The following is a 21,860-nucleotide window of genomic DNA, read 5'->3' as shown; positions in this document are numbered from 1 at the left end:
AATAAATACTTTTAAAGGAACACTCTTGTTTTTTCTCATAATTGATTCCTGCTCACTGCCGCCTTAAGATATTATGAGCTCATGGAGAGTTTGTTACACTGAACTAAATCAACAAGATCTGTTCCTGCTCAGGCTGGAGGACAGACCGTACCCATCCTTCCTCTTTTCAACCCACCCTTCTAAAAACTAAGCGTCACCACTGTTCACAAATTCCCCTACTGACACTTATGTCAGTGTTCCCACAAGCTATCGTATGACCTACACATTATAATAACATTAACATATGAGTCTTTAACATAAAAAATTTACTGTTCACACTAATCTTCGGTTGGATCCAATTGTCCAATGAGTTCACACACACACATAAAATATACAATATTTATAGGTAGACCTTAGAGTTAGTGTCACAATGTCATTCAGCAGACTTCCAGACTAGTCAAAAAATCATAGTTTGTGCCCATCAAACACTATGCAATTTTCTGTACAAATCTCAACTCTGACTGTAGACTAACATCGGCAAACATCGGTTTGTGTTTTTCAGATGGCAGTTTTAAAAAAATAATCCAACTTTTTAAAATGCATCTCAAGACAAGTGTTGTTTCTCTTAAATTTAAGGCTTTTTTAAGACCAATTAATCATTAAGGGAACTAGTTTTGCACATCTCCACCGGACCCAATGAGTAGACTAAACCATACAGCACCTTAGGGGGCCCGGGACAACGCTCCCTATCGGCTTCCCCGGGACATTCCTGTTTTCCATTGTGTTTAATCACTTTGGCTGATTCAGATAGGATTTGTTTATATATTTTCTTTCCCTCTCTGCAATATTAATCTCCAGCAGCTATGAAAGAAACATCCCTCGATGTAGATAAGAAATGTAATGGCATTTTTTTCTGGGAAACCCCTTGAGACACGATAGTGCTTCATTAGAATGGCGGATTGCTGAAATACAAATGAGAAACAGTCAAATGTTGAATCTCATCTGTAAACATGTCGACACTAAGTGACAAAAAGAAACAGAGACATCCCTGGGGTGCTGCTTGATTGTTTTTGCCATTTTTGTTCCATGACAACATGTTTTCAATGGGGAAAAAAGGTACACATTTTATTTTCTCACTGCTAAAACTGAAGTAGCATAAAATAAGTATGGGAAGTTGTGGTTTTGCATGATAATTTTTGCATTAAGTTCCTCTTTATTGTCTAAGATTGCATTTGAACTATTGTTTACCCAGTGATCAGTGCTGTTGAGGGTTAACAGCTACAGCTCTTTAGTCCCGCCTCTCCTCTCAGTCGCTGACGGAGCCTGGAGCTGAACCGCACTCGCTGAGAACTACACACCCACAAAAACTCACTCAGGCAGTCTAGAGACAGAGCCGGTGAAGGAACTTGTCGGAACGGTCTGGAATCAAACATTACGCTGGGGAATTTCTTGCCAGATCTCGCCATTTTGCCTCGCTCCTCATTTCCCACAGCAATCCATGGGACTCCAGACACGGAAACTGTCCGATCCATCTCTCAGCTCCATGGCCTGCCTTGAAGTGGAGACCTTGAATGTCTACAGGGGTAAATGCAAATATTTAGAATAAAATTTCGTAAAAAATTCCAACGTGGATTAATGAGAGCATGAATTAAAATGGGGAAAGTTGATGCTAAACATGAGTGAAGGACACTGGGAAACCAGAGTTTAGCACACGGCAGCTGGTAATTATTACAGAAACACATGTTCTGAATTGGATACAAATGTTATTGTACAAATAATTGACCAAAGTTGTATTGTTAGGTTGAACATGAGAGTAATGATGAGGCTTGTTGTTGTTTTTTAGGCTGTCTGATGTTGGTTGTATTATATTTTTGTATTAACAGGTTTTCATTCAAACTCGTACCCAAACATTACCTCACCATTCAGTTAATCATTTAGCTGGCTTATCGTTCCTCTTCTGAAAATGTATCTGCTTTTAGTGCCTTATGGGAGTAACACCTCTTTACAGGTTTTTAACAATAAGACTTTCATGTGCATGAGGATATCTTTGCAGCCTTCACTGTTATTAATAAATGGCTTCAGTTGTGAGAGTTTCAAGTGAGTTATCGGTTGTTGGGAATGGTGCCCATCGATGAACCGTAAACCAAATGGTATATTCATTTATCAGATCTCAAACCTGAGCCAACATGAAGTCTCTGCTGTCCTCCAGAGCTCTGCAAGCACGCATGAAGATACAGTCATCTGTCGAGCAGCTGAAATATTCTTTCTAACAGTAATGTCAACACAGCCCAGGTCAATGTCAGAGTGTTTCTTAAACAACTTCAGTTTAGTCAACATTAACGGGCTCGTTAGCCATAACACAGCCCGTTCATTTAATTTACGATGGTAGCGTCTGGTAATGTTAAGGTGCGGTCGCGTTAGCGAAGTTTTGCTGGCAAAAAAGGTCCATTGACTATTGTCAGTGTTGTGGACATTTATGAAGCACAACTCGCACAGATGTCAGTTTTAAGGCCCTGATAATATACTCACACTGAGGTTCTTTTTTTGTTCTTCACTTAGGGGTAAAAAGAAGTTTGCGTTTTAGATAAATATGTAAATATGCTTTCCTCTCAATAACAATATAGGCACGCAACAAAAATTACAGTGGTGAGAAAACAGCAGTTTAGAAAGCATCTGATCTTAGTGATCTAGATTTGTTTGCACCAGCTCTGCAATTCAACTCTCCAGTCAAGCCACATTTATTTATATAGCACGTTATACAACAGATTGCTTTAAAGCAAGCAATTTTACAGTATTAAACATGAAAAAGTAGTGTCAGTGTCGCTTTCAGTTAGAATTACAACTTCAGATTCTACTATAAAGCTGCTCACCAGTGTGTTCATGTCCTGACTCAAGTCTGACCTCGATGGACTGAACAGAAGAAATGAACATTGAAGAACATTTCTAGCTGTTCAAGCTATTAAACTCTGAAAACAAAATCGAAACATGCTCGGTTTGGGCCTGATTTTGTTTGAAATGTCGTCACACCAGTTCGTTTTTTGTTTTCACCTGAAGGATATGAGGGCCTTTAAACATAGCAGCTTTCTGTTGGTCTGTTGTGGAATTTTTGCGTGTACAAAATCTGTGTGATTCTTATTGAAATGATTCGACAAACAATGGTAAATGTGACCGCAACTTTAGGCTTGAATTTGGATTTAGATTGAATCTTGAGGACTGGGTTTTAGGGGAGTGAGATTTACAGGCATCTAAGCTGTCTTTTGTTTATTGTGCAGATTGAGAGTGAAGCCTGGAGCCACATAAAGGTCAGTCAGGGTTCAGCAGAGAACATGAGGAATGACATCAGCTCAACAAACACTGGGATGACTGCAGGCATGTCATGTACCGGTACCGTCATACTGATGTGAAGATTATTACGATATTACTAAGCTTCATCCGTCACATTGTTTTGTTAAAGCCACTTGGTGGTGGCATGGATCTTGATTTGTAATGCATAACCACTTTAATATTGAAACCCACAGGAGTTCCTGGCGCACATAAATAATGGAAAACATGGTTCGGGACATAGTGTTCCAAGCTTTTAGGGGGGTTTTAGGAGGGGCACTTGGTCCCCTCCTTTAGTCTGTTCACTCTTTGTTCTTGGCATACATGGTTCCATTAAGAACCTTTCAAATCCATGGAACTTTTCAAATGCACAAATGGTTCTTTAGATCATTTAAAAGTTCTTCAAACTAAGAAAAAAAGGTTCTATTCAGAACTGCTCACTGAAAGGCTTTTCAATGGGACACAAATGGTTCTGAATCTACGGCATTGATGCAAAAACCCTGTTTTTGGAACCTTTATTTTTAAGAGTGTTTGTCGCAGAATGAATGTGTTTTATGTACTCCCCCCATGCCATTTCCAAAATCTTCAGTTTCCCAGGCCTTGTTCTCACAACGGCTGGGTTTATTTTAGCAGGGGTGAGTCAGACAGAGTGGTCCCTCTCCTGGGACTTAAGCATAACTGGGTGTGCTAGGCCTCTTTCTGCAGCCAATCAGATTGGCTCTGTGCTCCCAGTGCTGGCGATGGGTGGAAGCAGGGGTCTGTTGGGCATTTTCCACCTTCCGCCATCCCATTTGTCACTATCAACTGCCACCCTCCTCTTCAAATGTTTTTTGCAGAGGAGTGGTGTTATTCTCTTGAACCAACATGTCCACGCTTGTGTGTTTTCGAAATGTATAAACCGAGCTGTCTTGTGGGATAGTGAAATAGCATTCAACCCTAACCAGGGTGTAGTAGGCTGTGCATAACGCCCTGCATTTCACCCTTTCATTCAGGCATTCACTGTCTTTTTGATGTTCTTGGTTGTTATCTCAATGTGCATCAGTGCTTCCTCATACAAAGCATAACACCTTGCATCTCGCTTTTTATGGGCAGCAAATCCAAAGCCAAGTCTTAAGCTGACATCACCTTGAGAAGTCGATAGGAACATTGCACTGTTTATTATTTTGTGCTTTGGACGCTGTTCTGTTGTTGATCTCTCTTATAAACAGCATTCTGTTGTTTGCTTTTGAGGTCAGTACTGTTGAGATTGTGTACAGCTTGAAACTTTTATTACATTTAATTAAGTACGACTCTTTGGTTAAACTTCAACCCCAAAACATTTCGGATGAAAGGGAAAATGTCACAGATTATTTGTTGGTAATAAATCATAATATAGTAACAAAAATAATAAAACACTAAAACTGAGCAATACTTACCACTATTGACTATAATCAAATTATGATTTCCAAATATACTTGAAATAATGCTGAAGTAATGCAATGCTTTGATATTAAATAACCTTTAAAGATAAATAACAAGTGTTTCTACCAATAACACATATTGAGGATGTTATATTGAAATACTATTATAATGTTTATTAATATTTTAGTTTTCTGTTTTCGGTCATTTTGTTGTGATTTTTATTCATTTGTTTTTTAATATTTCTATATATTTTTTTTGTTTTTTTTTTAAAGTTATTTTAGTACATTAAGTTAAACTGACTGAAATATTTTTTTTTATTATTGAATTTTTTTTTTTTTTTTTTTTTTTTTTACATTTTATTTCAAATTCCTAAAGTGTGTTTTTTTTTTTTTTTTTTGGTTTTAGTTTCATTTATCTATAACAACCATGTTTCATATTAAATCATTAAAAAAAAAAAAATAGAGGCATTGTTTCTTAAAAATTGCTGAACACTGTATGAAGAATCTGACAATGAGTGCTTTTGTGTCATGCTTGCTTAGGTCAAGACCTGTTTTGGACTGTATCTAGTGCATTTCAGAGAGTATTATAAGTACAAGCTCACTAAAGTTCTGTTTCTGCTTCCTCCACAGTGCTACAGTTAAGACTACAGCAGAGGCGCACACGCGAGCAGCTCGCAGACCAGGGCATCATGCCACGTGAGTCTGCATGCTTCATGGAAAAATAACACTTAAATGTCAGCCATTAATGTTTAGACAAATTAAGCCTAGACTTTCATGAAGTTCTCCGTTGAGACCAAATCTATTTGTTAGACAAATGTTCTAATTTCTTGCTATTTTAACTCTTAATCCAGCGTCATTGACAAAGTGCCACACACATTATTACCTAAGCTTTGCACACATACTGTACTTATTCTTCATAAAGTGGAACACATTCACCTCCAGCCACAGTTTGTTTGTGGATAACTCATTTGGCGGCAGGAGGATGGAGTAAGTTAAGCGTGCCGGTAAGGAGAGCAGTTCTAATAAAAGAAAGCGTCTGTTGAGGATACAAACTGATAAGGAAGCAGAGATAGAACAATGGTGTGACTGATGTCTGTCTGGAACAGCGGGGGCTGTCCTGTTCTCTCAGTGCTTGCCGTCTGTATAGGGCTCCTAACGTCATGGTCCAAGCTCCAAGAGTAACAAGAGTGAGTCAGCGGCTGGGCCTGCACTTTTGCTCAGCAAGATCTGTGGTTACCTCCCGGGCTTTATAGTCAATGGTTAATGGCTCAGATTCTCCCACAAAGACCAATTCATGCATTCTTCAATCATATTCATGTCAGGAATTATACCTTTACTGAAAAGGGTTGTTGTTAGTGCAGCAGACCGTTTCAGAGGCCTAGTTTGGTTAGTGACAGTTGTGAGTCATAATGTCTGAATTTTGAGATGTAAATCCGCAAATCGGAGACAAAATTGTCTGTTGCAGAAACAAGCTTCCATATAAGTACTATATAATAAGATATTAAATGATGTCATGTCACTTGTCTTGTTTTTAAATGAAGATTATTTTCCTTGCAGCGCTGAAGACACCTGCAGTTTTTCATGAGCAGGTCAGAAGTTTGGAGAGGGCAAGGGTAAGACTTCACTGTTCGGAAGTATTCTTACACTTTTCACTCATTAGTGAAGTGGCCTTTACACAGGTTTAATAACTGGCCTCAAGTCTTTGGACAGTTAAGCCACACTTAAAAAAATATGAATATTACATTTACAGTTTCAGATGTCACTTGGTTTTATATTTTGTTATATAATGCAATGACATTCAGACATTTTGAACAATTAAATTCAACAATTTTGTGTACATAATATATTATGAAAATTTATTACATAATATAATTTAACTTTGGCCATCTGCCACCCTTTTTTCCATATGTAAACATTTGTCAGCTACTAGTTTACTATGAGAACAGTAACATGCTGAGATGTATTTTTATTAATAATTTACTAAATTCATATTCATTGCATTTTCTTCAAATACAGACTGAGAATTTCCTGAAACATAAAATCCGTAGCAGACCTGAACGTGCTGAACTTGTCCGCATGCACATTTTACAAGGTAAGCACCTGACCAAACAGAAGTGATTTCGCTCTCAAGAGCATTTTCAGTGTCAGAAGTTACACTTTTTGAAGCACTTTTGTTTCACTTCCTGGATACTTCATTCGTGATGTAGCTTTAGTATATTCTGAAGCTGTTTATGTATTTCAGAAACCCATGCAGAGCCTTCTTTGCAAGCCACTCAGATGAAGCTGAAGAGGGCACGTCTAGCGGATGACCTCAATGAGAAGATTGCACAGCGGCCGGGACCAATGGAACTGGTGGTGAAGAACATCCTGCCCGTTGACATTGGTAAAAACAATAAAATAATGTATTTACATGCTTCATCATTTTTTTGTGGTTGAAAACCAAAGTGTAATTGCTCCGTGCATTGCTGTCCCGGCGAAGCTTTGATTCCCGCTCTAACTGCATTATAAAGGTGCGTTCATGTCCTTTTGGGAAGTTCGTATTTACAAGGTGGGAAGTCGTGTTTACAACATCATTTTGTCGGAGCAAGTGTACCTTCTCTTTATTAACTACAGAAAAATACAGCAAGGTTTTTAAACTCTACTTCCAGAAAATGATGAACAAAAATGTGTGTCAGGTTTGTTTTGCTTTTTTACGTTTTAATTAATTTATGAAGCCACTGTAAACTTTATTGTTACATATTATATTGTTATATTACAATGCTATTATATTTTGTGCAGGGAATTAGCTTATTTGGTAACACTTTTTTACAGTGTCATTGTTACATATGTTACATGCAGTTACTTTAGTAATAACTATAAATTATGCTTACAGTAATTACATGCAACTAACCCTGAACCAAACCAAACCCTAATGCTAACTATATAGTAAGGACATGTAGTTACTTAATATTACTCAGTACTTAAATGTATAATTGCAGTGTACATTACAACAAAAACACCTTAAAATAAAGTGTAACTACTTACTTTGTTTTAAATAAAATACCTGACAATGTCACTGCTAAATACCTTTAAAATATTGTGGTATTCCACCACGTTTCTCACTGATACGCCCCAAACTCGTAAACATCGGGGCTTAAAGAAAATCCAGAGCTTCCCACTTGTATTACAACTTTGTGGTGGCATTCATGTGCATTCAACTCGTAAATACAATCTTTATGACTTGACTTGAGTTATATATATTTTAAATGTAATTAAATATATATAATTTATCAGAGCGGGAATCAAGTAAGTGTTTGCATGTGTTATGACAGCCACAGATAAAGCCAAAATAAGCCTGCAGACAGACTTGTCAATCTATCTTGATGGATGGTGCAGAGAAACGTAAAAGGTGAACTCTGACCAATAAGAGGAGGTTTTCCTCACATGTGACATTTTGCTACATTTTGAAATGTTGCCTCGTAAAAGCGAACCGAACCAAGAAGAAAATGCAACATTGTAACAAAATAAGCACCTGTTTCGGAACATAGCAAACGATCTACATGTCTAAAAAAAAAACTTAACTTTTGTCTTTTGTTTTTTGTTGGACACTGCAGTTGCTGAACTGGATGTTTATAACTTCAATGAGGACAGCAGTGAAGCTCTGTCTCCAGAGCAGCCAGCTAGTCATGAGTCTCTGGGCTCTGTATCTTCTCCTATAGAAGCCAGACTACCTGATCCATCCGTTGTATCGCCTCCGATCGGCTCCAAACTCCAGGTCAGCCTCTTAGCAGTCCTTGGATTCACATCCACACCATATTGACTGATAACCGGTTCAGGAATATTCAGTGCTAATATTTACAGTTAGCTTTTGATGAAAAGGTCTGGTAAAGAATTAAAGCATATGAAGTAATGTTCCGCTCTCCAGAAGAGCTAAGTTGTCTCTACTTCAGTATTTTCCATGCAACTTATCCAGACATCAGCCCTGTAATGCTGGTTAGATGTATGTGTTTTTGTGTCTTCTCATGGCCATATGGCTTTTAATCTCTTTTTATCTCAATAGTGTCCACCTACAACCCAGTGCTCAGACTTCCTGAGCAAAACATCAGTAGAAGATGGTCGAGGAATGACTGCCACTCAGCTAGTCACAGCTGCTGCTCCCACAAAACCAGGACCCACCCTCGTGAAGGTAAACCATATGTCCTAACCACGGTGATGTCATTTCCTGTCAGTGTTTATTTTCAGAGATAATGGTCAGTGACTCACAGTAATACTGACTCATTTCACAATAGCATTTCCAGCTAAATAATGAAATATACCACAAAGACTGTGAACCCAGAAATTAACTGAAAAAAATGATGTTAAAGTGTTTTTGCCTACAGATACAAGAACATTATATACACTACCATTCAAAAGTTTGGGGTCGGTACAGGTTTTTTTTTTTTTTTTTTTTATCATTTGCATGATTCCAAGGTTGTGGTAATTTGATTTTGTTGTTTTTTTACAGTACAAATGGTAATGTTGTGAAATATTATTACAATTAAAAAATATATATAATGTGTTATATTAATATATAATAAAATAATAATAAAAAAACATGATAGCAAAATGCTAATTCATGCTAACAACATGTTAAAACATGTTAGCAACGTGCTAATTCATGCTAACAATGTGTTAAAATATGCTAACAACAAATGTTATATTAACAACATGCTAAAACGTTTGGATTGTGTTAAAATATGCTAGCAACAGTGTTTTTAGTAAGACATGCAAGTAACGTTAAATGCTTGCAACATGCTAATTTATGCTAGCAATGTATTAAAACATGCTACAAACATGTTAGAAAAATGTAAAATAATGCTAGACACATAAGACATGTTAACAACATGATCAATCATGTTAGGAAGCTTATAAAACTTTCAGACAAGGCTTTGAAGTTTTAAAATAGAAATGTTTTGTTACATTATAAATGCTTAACTGTCATTTTGATCAATTTACTGTAATGTGTTCTTGCTGAATAAAAGTTTATTTCTTTTTAAAAAATCTTACTGAACTTTTGAACGGTAGTGTAACTCTTTAGCAAGAAAGATCCTGTACCACAGTGTAGACAGGAGAGAAGTAGAGCTGTTGTTTGTCACTCTAAATAGCTTGTTTAGAACAACTTGTCAAAGATATCTTAGGCCAAATCAGTTTCAGAAGAGCACCAGATGCAGAGATAGAAGTGCTAGCAGCCGCCTTCTGTCTTCAGTTGGAGGTCATATGAAATATTCACACTCATGAATGCAGAAAAGAACAAACTTAAGCTGGGGACATAAGAAACAGGAATCAGGCAATAACTTGTGCTTTCATCATAATCCAAGCCTTCAAAGCATACTCCGCATATTTACTACATGAGAGCGGGTCACTTCTGACCCTCTCTTACAGTCGTGCTTTGGGAAACCTGTGCACACATACGCCAGCTTGAAATTGTGTTATTACATCCCGATGACTTTCAACTCCCTTCCTCAGAAGCCAAACCATTTGCATGTGTATCCTGTGACTCAATAAGTGGGATAAAGTGGAACAATGAGGGTCATGTCCCCTCCACGCATCCTGTTTCCTCTTCCTGTGATTTAGGGTAGAAGCTCATACATGTCCCACCTATTCACAGCAGTTGCAAACTTGTGGTTTTACCCACAAATCTCTCAGCTCCTCGTATTCTCATAGTGCTGACGCCTCTTGTTAGCAAGAGGACATTACGGGAATCACCTGAAATCACAAGTCAAACTGACTGGTGATATGATTCCAAAGCGGCAGGGTGTTGAATGCAGTCAGTATGTTTGCTGTGTGATTTCAGGTGACACTTTTTGTTCAATTCTTCCGCCCTTGTTTCCATGTAGCAAAGCCAGCCCAAACAGTCCAGTGACAAGAGTCGAAGCAAGAAGAGTAAAGAACCAAAACCGCGGATTAAGAAGCTTAAGTATCACCAGTACATCCCGCCCGACCAGAAGCAGGAACCCAATGAAGCCCCGATGGACTGTGCATATGCCAGGCTTCTTCAACAACAGCAGCAGTTCCTGCAGCTCCAGATTATCAGCCAACAGCAACAGCATTACAATTACCAGGCCATTTTACCAGCACCACTCAAGTATGTGTCACATTTCAAGGAAAGTTTCCAACATTTGAGGCCCTTTCTCATGAAATTCACCTCTTAATCACAAGCACCATGTGTCACTTTGACCTCAACATGACAAGAGGATTTTATTGTTTAATAAATTACATAGTATGTCATATAATGTATACAATATAGTATAATATGATGATTATTATCTGATTCATGTTACACTTGACCTGCGTACACTGTAGCTTGACACTTATCTTCAATGTTCAATACATTGGGAAACTGGCATGTGAAATGGCCTGCAGGGATGCATACACAAAAAACAAAATACTAGTTCCTCTTATGTGATGCAGTTAATCATTGGTTACGGACCAGTGCAATTGCATATGATTCTGATATATCAGTTTCAGCTCTGACATTAAAAAGGATTTATTATGAGCCTGACTGATTTGCAAAAAGAAATTCGCAGCTCGGAAAGGAATGTGAGCGTTGTGTGCTATGAGCTATAGCCTTTAAATAATGGTTTCGCCTATTAATCTTGTCTAAGCGACCTGTCATCACCACAGCTGTAGTATGGTAGTTCCTCATATTATTTTCCAATTTGGCTCCTGTTGCCGCAAGATATACCTCTGCTTCTATTGTGTAGAAGGGCTGCTTATTGTGAATGATGAGAGAACTGGAAGTTCCTATTGCATTTAAAATACCCCATACTCCTCTGCAGGCCAGTAGCTGAGAGTCAGAACAGCTGCCCCAACATCACCTTGAGCACCAGCCCAAACCTTCCCTCTCCCATCATGGTGTCTCTGCCGAGTATGGCTTCTTCACGTCCCAACAACACCTTGACCAGTCGTAAAACCGGATCTCTGCCTGCCAACCTAGATGAGATGAAGGTGGGTAATATGCCCATGCATTTTTCCACGTCAAATAGATAAGTGTGCAGAAGTACAGTTGTTCTTATGTCTTCTAGGTGGCTGAGCTTAAGATGGAGTTGAAATTGCGTGGACTTCCTGTGTCTGGCACTAAGACAGACCTCTTAGAAAGGCTTAAGTCCCACCAGGAGAGCTCTCAGTCTACTACAACCATAGATTCAAACCTCTCCAAAACTGCTTTGCATCCCGAAAGCATGAGCACAACTCCACCTGTGTCTCCTGAGAGGTCCGAGGCCTCCAACACCAGTATGGAGGACAGCAGAGATAGTTTCACCAAACCTCTGTGCACTCTGTCTCCAGCCCACCCGCCGACAAGCACCTCACCCCTCAAACCCACACCTGAAGACATGACCATGGAAATCAAGGTGTCTGAAAAAGACCAGCGCCTCCACGAGAAGGAGCGTCAGATTGAGGAGCTGATGCGTAAGCTGGAGCAGGAGCAGCGGCTGGTGGAGGAGCTGAAGATGCAGCTGGAGGTGGAGAAAAGGAGTCAGCAGGGTGGAGGGCAGCAGCCTGAACCCAATACATCAGTCCAGGTCAAAGAGGAGAACAGTGCCGCCCCTAGCTGTAACTCCAAGCTGAGTCCCCTGCCAAAAACTACAGGTGTGAAACAGGAAGAGCCTCATGCCCAGATGCACCACACCCCAGTCCAGCAGTTCTACATCAACACCCAGCAAGTCCCTCAAGTGCTGCATCAGCAGACACTGATCAACACTCAGCCTGCCACACAAATCCTGTTGCCCATCAGCCTGCCCAGCAACTCCATCAGCACACAGGTCTCTTAACATTCATGATATGCTGGTTCAATTTACAGTTAAGAAAATGGCATATTTATTTAGAGTTTTTCTCTTTACTTTGCAGGCACAGACAGTTCTCCAAACAACAATGCCAAGTTTGCCTCAAACCATCATACAAACGCCACTTCTGCAAACACAGACGTCCAATAATACGCATTCAAATCAGACACCATCTCCACCTCAGGTGAGCATATTACTTCTGTGTGATTTTTATCTAGTGAATGGCAATGCGTTATCAAGCACTAAAAACACCTTAGCAGTCATATAGCAATGTCCTGGCAATGGTAAATGCCTAAAGACTGTAATATACCAGCTGACGGTTGTCCATCAATCAATTTTGGGCCATTGTTGAGGGTTCGGACCCCCGTCAGCAACTTTTTGGACAATTGACTCTTTGCAAAGACTGACTCCGTCTGACAAGCTATGGCTCTGTCATGCCACACATGAATTCTCACGCAGTGAAAAATATATTGCGGAGGAAAAGATACTGACAATGTGCCGACAGACAAGACAGAGGAGGTTACTTTTGGTATGAAACAAAGTCTCAGCTTTCAAATTTTGTAATTTCTTTAAGAAATTCAAACAATAAATGCTGTTTTGTGGCTCTTTAATGTGTCGCAACAGAATGAGTGCCTCAGATCAAGCAGCACGTGAACTTATCATTTCTTCCTACAAGTTACAGCACAAAATAAACCTGAATGAACATCAGAAGTTATGTTGTTTCAACCGCAGAAAGACGCCAATACACACCATTTTCAAGTTCAAGTCCACTGATATTAATCTACTAACACTCCTGTCTGGTTTGTTTGTTGGACAAAATGGCGGATTCTGCATTATGATTGGTCAGATCGTCTATTAGTCAAACTCCCGGCAAAGGGTGAATTGAGCATGTTGAATCTGTGGTACAGCCCATTGGTAAGAGAGATCACTCTGATTGGCTGTTCAGCTTAGAGAACCAGTGCTTGACAAAAAAAAAGAAGTTAAGAAAACAAGCAAACTACAAAGTGAAGAGGCTTGGAACTCCCTGGAAACTAAACAAAACACATTAAACAATGCCCTGGCCATATAAAAAATCATATCAGTTAACCACTAATTCTTATATGCGCTGTTTTAGAGATACAAAGTAATTAGGATATGCATAATTCGAATTTATTAAGACATCACAAATCACAAACAATAACGTTGTACATTGAAGTAAAATATTAACAATAATTCAACAATTAGAAATTCATTGTATTCTCTTAGTTGTGTTGTTATGTATGTATACTTTAGGGTGCTTGTAGATCTTAACCTTTTCTTTTGCTCTGAGTGTTCCGACACTTCATAAATCCAGTTCAGCTCACTATTGTGATGACAAGGCCCAGACGCATTTCTCTCTGATTTGGCACGTAGCTTGAAATGGAAAGCCTTTCTGAGGCCTGCTATGTGTTTTGCACTTATCTCTGATGTTGCCCTGGCAATAGCAGTTCAGTTCAGGTGATGCATTACCCTCTCAACAACATCAAACGCAGACCTGGCTATTTAAGTGACAGAAGTAGAAAGTACAGAGAAAATCAGAAAGAGCACTTATCAAGAAGACTGGGAGTTGGTTCAAGAACAAGAGGAACACTGATATAATTTTTTTTTACTCGCACCGTGCAGTGGGCCTAATTCTGCCTCCTGATGTATGTGTTTGCAGGCTTTACCCCTGTGTGGAAGCTCGCCTTCTGGGTTTGAGTACAGGCAGAACCAGAACCAGCCCATGGCAGATCTGCCCCAGTGCTTCCTCAACAACTCACCTAGAGTCTCGCCCAGACACACAACCCCAAATGGACCCATTAACAAAGTAAGACAAACTGATCTCTCTACTCACAGAAGTCTGTTCTCTATGGCCATGTGTCCACCAAAGCATTTTTTGTCAGCTGAAAGTTCCATGTGCTTTTCTGAAAACACCCAGCGCTTGAGAACGCTTTGAAGGTGCAGCATTTAACTCCTTATCTGGTAGACCCTTGGAGGAACTGTAAAAAAAAAAAAATCATATTAATATTGTGGTAGCCTGTGGATGACCAGTAATCTGGTACAGACATGAATACTCAGAGACCAGCAATATTAACTTATCCTCTACTGACGCTTGGTCAGTGTAGTATTTGTTCCACCCAAAACCGGAGGAAGACAATCCAGCGCTCTGGGCAAAATTGGAATACGCTGCCCCCTACGTTCAAATAAAAAATAAAAAAAGTCCAATTTATCACATATTGACCCCTACTGTTGACTTAAGACAGGTTTTATCCAATTTGCAACAGATTTGGTGCTTAATTGAAATTTTGGCCAGTCCATTCAAACGATCTTCCAGTTCCACCCCTCCTTCACTGTGATTGAATGGCTGAGGAAAAGGTGACAGTGATGAACACTGTGTTTACCAACATTTTCAAAGGGCAAGTACCCAGCAATCTGCGTGAAATAGATGTTCTGTGACTCGTCATGCTGCTGGCTTTTTTTTAAATGTGGCACTCCTATTGCAAACAATTGAAAAATATTCTGGCCTCAGGGAAAAAAAACTTTGGTGGACACACAGCTTAATATTCAACATGCTTAAGTACATGAACATAAATTCTCCTAGTTAGCACAAGCTGCGTTTCACGGGTTGATGCGCTTCAAAAATAGTTTAGGTCTCGTAATGCAACACATAGCTTTCTCAGTGTTGCCACAAGGGGTGCTATATTGGCAATTAAACTGTCTATTTCAGGGGTCGGCAACCTATGGCACGCAATTTAAATAAAGTCCCTCAAACTTGCATGCAGACGTACATTTTGAGGTAATAATTCCTCATAGTCACACAGCCTGTTTTATTAAGTTAGGAGCTATAAATACTATTAAAGTGTGAGATTTTAACCTGCGGTAGAGTGCATATCCGACAAGCCATTAGTGCGACCGGAGGTGCATGCTTCTGGGATTATCTCTCCGCATGCCATAAGTTGCCGACCCCTGGTCTACATAGTGGGAGAGTAAACTGTCGTCTTCTCAGCTTGCTAGTTAAATATCATTTTAGCATAATATCTGGTTTAACGAAACCAGAGCGCATGTCAAGTATGCACAACAAGTATTCATGCTTGCAACATGTCAACAACCTCTCAATACACCTTTATGATTGTATAGCAACCACCCAGAACACACTATAAACTGCATAGAAACATGCTAACTAGCGTGTACTCTTTGTTGTCTAGTGCTCCATTATACCTTATATATTACAGTTTGCCCTGCCCACAACCCATATTACACAGTTTGAAAGTTATATTGTTTTGTTCAGCCTCCATCGCCTTGTCAGCTCAACTATATCCTTCAGCCATCGACATTCCCAAATCACCACAGCCCAAAGAGCAAAGACCCACCCCGTTACGAGGAGGCCGTCAAACAGACCAGAGGCCTACAAGCCACAATGCAGGTAATTTAAAGTTATACTTCAGAATATCCTCCAAAATATACACCCTGGCAAAGGCATGTAAAGCCACAACGTGTAGGTGTACCTGTCACCAATTTTAATGTTTAAGCCATGAATAAAATGAAGGTTTTGTAACTTTTTTCAACATAATTCGAGTGCATTGGAGTCCCTATGTTCTTAGAGCTTAATTATCCCAAACAACCAAAGAGCACTGAGATTTTACACCCTGTGCAGCACTTCTATGGCATTATTTGCTTTGATGATCCTCCAAAATATACTTTTTAGACTTAGACTTTCAAAGCATTCTCCATTTGATAGCATGCACAAACCGAAGAACATGCACACATGCATTAACTCGACACAGTAGGAAGTTTCAGTGTCTGCACTATTTTCTCTCCAGAAGTTATGACAGACAAAAATGTCTCAGGACTCATCTAAACTAGAGTTGTGTCTATCGTTGTTGCCGTCTCCTGTCGTTTTGTTGTTTTTGTTTCGTCTCTTCCATTTCTTTTTCAACCGTGAAACAACAGGCCAGGCCAATGGCCAGTTGCATACTTTGAAATGTATATTGAACACTTTACCATTGTCTTAATACCTCATATTCTTCCATAAAGGTTCCCACTGCTACCAGTCAGCACATGGACGATTTGTTTGACGTTTTGATTGAGAGTGGAGGTGAGAACTGTGTAAAGAAAGAACCACAGAACAGGTCTTTGATTTTAGCTCCAATAGATTTGTAGAACTAAACCATTTTCTGTGCTTTCCCTCCCAGAAATATCCCCTCTGGCCAGGCAGGATCCTTCTCTGGATAAACTTATGCCAGTGACGGTAAACATCACCACCCTGCCCATTAACACTGTGCTGTCACGTCCTCCCCCGCAAATACACGTTGCCCGCACGCCTAATCAGACCCAAGCACCTCCACCCAGCCTGCTGACCCTGGCCTCCGATAACCAGTTGGAGGTCCTGCTGGAGGACGCTGGGCCGCAGTCCCAGAGACTGATGGAGGAGCTCAAAAACCAGCTGCTGGAGCGGTCCCACTCCCCAATGGACACTTCAGATCTGACCTTCACCGACACACCGCCATCCACCCTCCATCTACAAGACACCGGCCTTGATAACATGGAGTGGTTGGACCTTACGATCCCAGGTCCTGCTGGAATCTCCTCTCCGACTGTCTTTTCATCTGATTTCTTGGACTCGACTGATCTACAGTTGCACTGGGACTGAGCTCACAAAGGCAGCAAGATTGGAGACTTTCTAAAAAAGATCTGTTGACCCTTAGTGACCACTAACAGGCGTGCAGTGCGCAGTCGTACTCTTGTAAAGCTCGGCATCCGTGGATCTGGAGTTGACCATCATTAATTATCAGCTTTTCTCATTTGTGCCTATAAGTGCAGGTTTGTTTGCTTTTGTTTGCTGTCACCAACACCTTTCAAGGCAGAAAAAGAATGTAGAGACACTGTTTTTCACCTATATATTTAGGCAGTGACCTTCTGCTTTTCATATTTTGAAGCAGTCTTTGAAACTGCTGGCCTATATTATATAGAATGCTGTTTTTTAGATTGTGATTTATTATAATGTCTTTGAATTGACAGAATATATATTAGATTCATATCACACATTTTGCAGCAAGTAAGAATTATACGTACAATGTGCCTTTTGCTATTTACGTTATCCAGAAACTCTCTAGTTTTAGAATTGAAAGGTATAGTTCATCAAAATTTATTATTCTCACCCTCATGTCATTCTAAACTTTTATCTTTTTCTCTGTGGAACACAAAAGATGTTTTGAAGCCGTTTCAGCTTTTCGGTCTATAAAAAGTCAGTGAATTGAAACATTTGGGACGTAAAGGTAGCATGCAGTTAATCCATACGACTTGATTATATTCCGATGCGGCATGACCACTTTTTGTTTTATCTTTGTTTAATTTACAAAGATTGTGAGGAACACTTCCAAATGATGCCTGTATATGCATAGCTGACTTGCCTATGTTCCTCAACAGTTTATAGATCTTATTGTGAACGATTCATCCATGTGTATGTTTTTTAGTTTTTTTTGTTTTTTACCTCGTAATTTGATCTGTACATCATAAAAAGTGATCGATATGGATCCATTTCACATCACCTTTATGTTCTTTTTGGAGCTTGAAAGTTTCAAACGAAATCCCAATGACTTAAAAATATTTTAAAATGCAGCTGAAACATTCTTCAGAATATCTTCTTTTGTGTTCTGCTGAAGAAAGAAGCCATGTGAGGTGAGTAAATGATGACAGAATTGTAATTTTGGGGTGAACTATCACTTTTAACACAGATTTTGCAAATATTTTTGATGGAAGCATTGTGCCATGGTAATTGTTCCAAATGTGACATCACCTTGAAGGAACCTGTTTAGTGTCTCATTTATATATTCAATATCAATTTCCATGGTCAATGAGCTGTTAGCCGTTGCATTAGGGTACTCGAAATTGTGGCAGCTAACTAATAACATTTAATGTATGAAAATTTCAAATTTATTTAGTGCGTGGACTGGGTAAGGTCAGAGCAAGTTTGTTTACCAAACCCATCATGGTGCCAAAGAGAGGGAGGGAGATTAGGAGCCATTATCATCTCTAACAAAAGAGTAGAGACACGATTTAGCTTTTACAGACCAGCTGAATTGGCACTGCTGCATGACTTGACCAGGGAAACAACACTAAACTGGACCAGTGAAATTTCCATATTCATATGAGGCGATCAGAATGACATCGGTGAGCAGCTGCATTTTGATTGGTCAGACTCTTTGCTGCAGTAGAGTAGCTTGCTTGGGATGTAGATGAACTGCTGAGGCCTAAATTCACTATATTTCACAGAATTCAAGCTTCTTTCTACATAACCACTGAAGTACAGGTAGCTGGCGGGTGATATGCCTTTGTGAATGTACCTAAACCTCATCTTCTCTAGTTATTTGTAAGATTGAATTAGATTTCAGTCCAAATGTCTTTTAGAGTTTAGATAGATTTTTTTTTTTTTGATTTTCTATAAAATGTGACAATGTAGCGACATCTGCTGGAATGTTTCGAAAAAAATATTTTTTTTATCACCACTTCCTTTCGATGTATCACTCGAAGAAATGTTTCTTTGCAGTGTTTGACAGATATAATAACAGATTTCCCCCTGGACACTTTGTGAAAATATGCCAAATATTGCATTTACTTGACCTTGTACTGATCATGAACTCAGACAATCATTTCTATATCCAAACACGTCAAAATGAAAGAATGTATTTCTATATTTAGAAATGTAATTACCATAGTTCTGTCTCTGTCAGAGACCCAAAGCTTTTAATTTTGTAAACATACCATTTTACTGCATTTATGCAGTTCTCACATATATACTTTTTTTTTCTTTTTTCACACATTTTATGCCTCTATAAATATTTGTATATGTTGAAGAAAAAAAAAAAAAAAAGACACGTGGTGGAGCAAAACCTTATCATAAGACCTCAGAGGAATACCTTGTATACCTTTTTTTTTCTCCAACATGTCCATCAGAGTAATTGCTATTTGTTATTAAGAGGTAAAGAAATAATTGAAGACATACTGACCCTTTGAAGTGCGATGTAGATCATATATTTTGCACAGTGTATATATTTTTATAATATACATTTTTATACAAATGTATTTGTGCAACTGTAAATATTTTTGGAGGTTATCTTTGTACATATCTTTATTGTATATACAGCCTTTTATCATTAAAATGTTTCTGTATTTGAAACCACTGAAATGACTTTGTTTGGCCCTCCAAAACACAGAACCATGTTCCAGCAATGCATAACCTCAGTTATGATCCAAAGAAAGCTACACAATAAATAAACTTAACATTTGACATTGTACCAGAGACAGTATTTTTCTCAAAGGAAAGATCATAACTTATGGTCTACAAAACAAGATTGTTTTTATCAGCTGAAGAACTCCTACTCCATTACATCCAAAAGCAATCAGGAATTTGGTCATAGTATTGCTTCTTGATTCCATTTTTTATATTCCTGATAGTGTAATAACCCAAAATACAAACTTAGCATTGAAGTTCAAACCAGAAGACTGGAAGGTCACCCTGAAGATTCAGACATATTCTGTTTTCCTTTCGGATTGGATAGTTCTAGAACGTTTTAAGGTTAGCCGAAAGCTTGGCTTGGTCCCTGCAGAGAGGAAACAATATCGGATATCGCAATTCCATGGGGATTGTCCCTTTAAAAAGTTCAGGATGACATCTCCGAAACAATTCCAACCGCCTTAGTTGTGTGCGATAATCAAAAAAATAAGAGTCTTCAGTACAGATGCTGGTGATTCAGTCCAATTGACATTATTACATTTCCATTCCTCAGAACTTTTTGCACGTGTTTATATTACTGCGACATTTTGGACATTTGTGAACGACGTCTTTGCAGGAATCCACGAAGAACGGGATTAGACAGCAGCCAGCTACACAACTACACAAGAAACAGTCATAAACACAAATATGTCATGGCAGAAAGACATTATGGTAATCACATACAGGACGTGAATGATAATAAGTCAAGCAAATGAGGTAAATAGTTAAACTCACCAAAAAATCATGGAAATGAAACACACAAGATAGGTCACACTGCCAGCTTTGGTCATGACCTCTGTGGTTACATATTGGCGACAGAAAGGACACTGTGTCTTAGAGGAGTGTCGAGGAAGTTGCTTGACATCCAGAATAACCTGCGGAGCTAAGAAAAAAAAAAAAAACCCGCTTTCAGGAAGCTCTGGTCCTGTTGTATTTTGTATTGGCGTAGTTGAAATGGTAATTGTAATAATGATTTGTGCTTTATTACACTACACTTATAAAGGGTTACCTATTTTTCCTTGTTAGTTCATGATTGTAGTTAATGCTAACAAATGGAACCTTATCGTAAGTGTTACCATAAAAAACAAATATGTACTAACCTGAAAACGGAGGTGGACTGTCTACAAATATGACGCTAGATGACCTAGTGGTGTCTGCAAAATAAAAACATACAAACATATGACAACTATACTTTTAAATAGGCCTATGAGCACAGCGGTCAATTTCCAAATGTCTGAATATATTTGGCAAAAATCTTTTCAAGACAGCAAACCTTATGAGGAGTCATTTTACCTATTAAATGAGAGCCTTCCTCTTGCACTTTCTCAAGTTCAATCTTCCTTTCAGACAGAGCTTTAAGATCCTCGTCAATTTGTTGAAGTTCTCCAGTTTCTTTGGAATACTCTGTTGGTCACAAAGATCAAGTGTGAGTAACAAAACATCAGTGTATTCGTGTTAAAATCTCTATATTCACATTTAAAAAATAATCTCCAAATGTCTTTCAAAGTTTCTTTGGCTTCATTTGTAAGTCGATTAATAAATAGTTCCATCGACTCGTACTAACGTTGCTCATTTTGCCCGTTGTTCCGCTTGAATTGGATGAGGATGGCCAGGACATTGCGTCTGTCCATGAGCTGCTGTCTTCGAAAGGACAGCTTGTTCAGCTCCTCAAAGATACTCGACAAACGCTCATCAGATTGTTGAGGCATGTTGAGGGTTGAGACGACAGCTCACTTAAACCTCAGAGAGCCTCAAATCTTCAGTGTCCATTCTGAAAGAGATGCAATACAGTGTCTAGTCAAGAATACTGTTTCATAGAGGTTTTTTTCCTGATATGAAAAATACTACTTAACCCAAGCACAATCACAATGTGAATAAACAGTAAATATCTGTGGTTAAAAATGACATAGTTACCCATGTGTGCTGTTGCGTCTCATCAGTCGCTCTTCACATTCATTGCCGTATAAAGGAAATAAGAGGCTGGTCATCATATTACTGTAGCGTAACAGTATGAGGAACATATTCGCAATATTTAAAGTGTGTGGTTTACCTGCATTTTACTAAATTCATGACATGTCACGACAAGGG

The 21,860-nt window shown here is 38.9% G+C and overlaps 2 protein-coding genes across 4 annotated transcripts in view; one reads left to right on the top strand and one right to left on the bottom strand.

The window, feature by feature from the left end:
• Positions 1-19,676, top strand: part of mrtfbb (myocardin related transcription factor Bb) — a 35,188-nt gene extending 15,512 nt beyond the window's left edge. Inside the window, exons 1-16 of one of the 3 annotated variants that reach the window (XM_084405071.1) lie at positions 1,410-1,562; positions 3,252-3,348; positions 5,331-5,396; positions 6,258-6,313; positions 6,717-6,792; positions 6,943-7,083; positions 8,294-8,454; positions 8,740-8,865; positions 10,556-10,803; positions 11,498-11,666; positions 11,744-12,481; positions 12,567-12,686; positions 14,181-14,327; positions 15,789-15,923; positions 16,535-16,595; positions 16,693-19,676. In XM_084405071.1, the coding sequence (XP_084261197.1) occupies positions 1,551-1,562; positions 3,252-3,348; positions 5,331-5,396; positions 6,258-6,313; positions 6,717-6,792; positions 6,943-7,083; positions 8,294-8,454; positions 8,740-8,865; positions 10,556-10,803; positions 11,498-11,666; positions 11,744-12,481; positions 12,567-12,686; positions 14,181-14,327; positions 15,789-15,923; positions 16,535-16,595; positions 16,693-17,150 (2,811 nt within the window). In that variant the 5' untranslated portion in view covers positions 1,410-1,550 and the 3' untranslated portion in view covers positions 17,151-19,676. Of the gene's footprint in view, positions 1-1,294; positions 1,563-3,251; positions 3,349-5,330; positions 5,397-6,257; positions 6,314-6,716; positions 6,793-6,942; positions 7,084-8,293; positions 8,455-8,739; positions 8,866-10,555; positions 10,804-11,497; positions 11,667-11,743; positions 12,482-12,566; positions 12,687-14,180; positions 14,328-15,788; positions 15,924-16,534; positions 16,596-16,692 lie in introns of those variants that run through there. The other 2 variants (XM_084405072.1, XM_084405070.1) reach the window with 2 other exon arrangements.
• LOC311287966 (lipopolysaccharide-induced tumor necrosis factor-alpha factor homolog) lies at positions 19,647-21,811 on the bottom strand. The gene is made up of 6 exons (XM_084405105.1): positions 21,687-21,811; positions 21,337-21,543; positions 21,066-21,176; positions 20,873-20,926; positions 20,508-20,655; positions 19,647-20,391 (listed from the first exon to the last, which is right to left on the bottom strand). The coding sequence occupies exons 2-6, from the start codon at positions 21,479-21,481 to the stop codon at positions 20,283-20,285; spliced, it is 567 nt and encodes a 188-aa protein (XP_084261231.1). The 5' UTR covers positions 21,482-21,543; positions 21,687-21,811; the 3' UTR covers positions 19,647-20,282.
• Between the last annotated feature and the right edge of the window lie 49 nt (positions 21,812-21,860).

Source organism: Rutilus rutilus (assembly GCF_951802725.1).
Source record: "Rutilus rutilus genome assembly, chromosome: 1".
In the NCBI taxonomy this organism is placed as follows: domain Eukaryota; kingdom Metazoa; phylum Chordata; class Actinopteri; order Cypriniformes; family Leuciscidae; genus Rutilus; species Rutilus rutilus.
The sequence above is the reverse complement of the archived record's forward strand: the minus strand, read 5'-3'. Positions and strand labels throughout refer to the sequence as shown.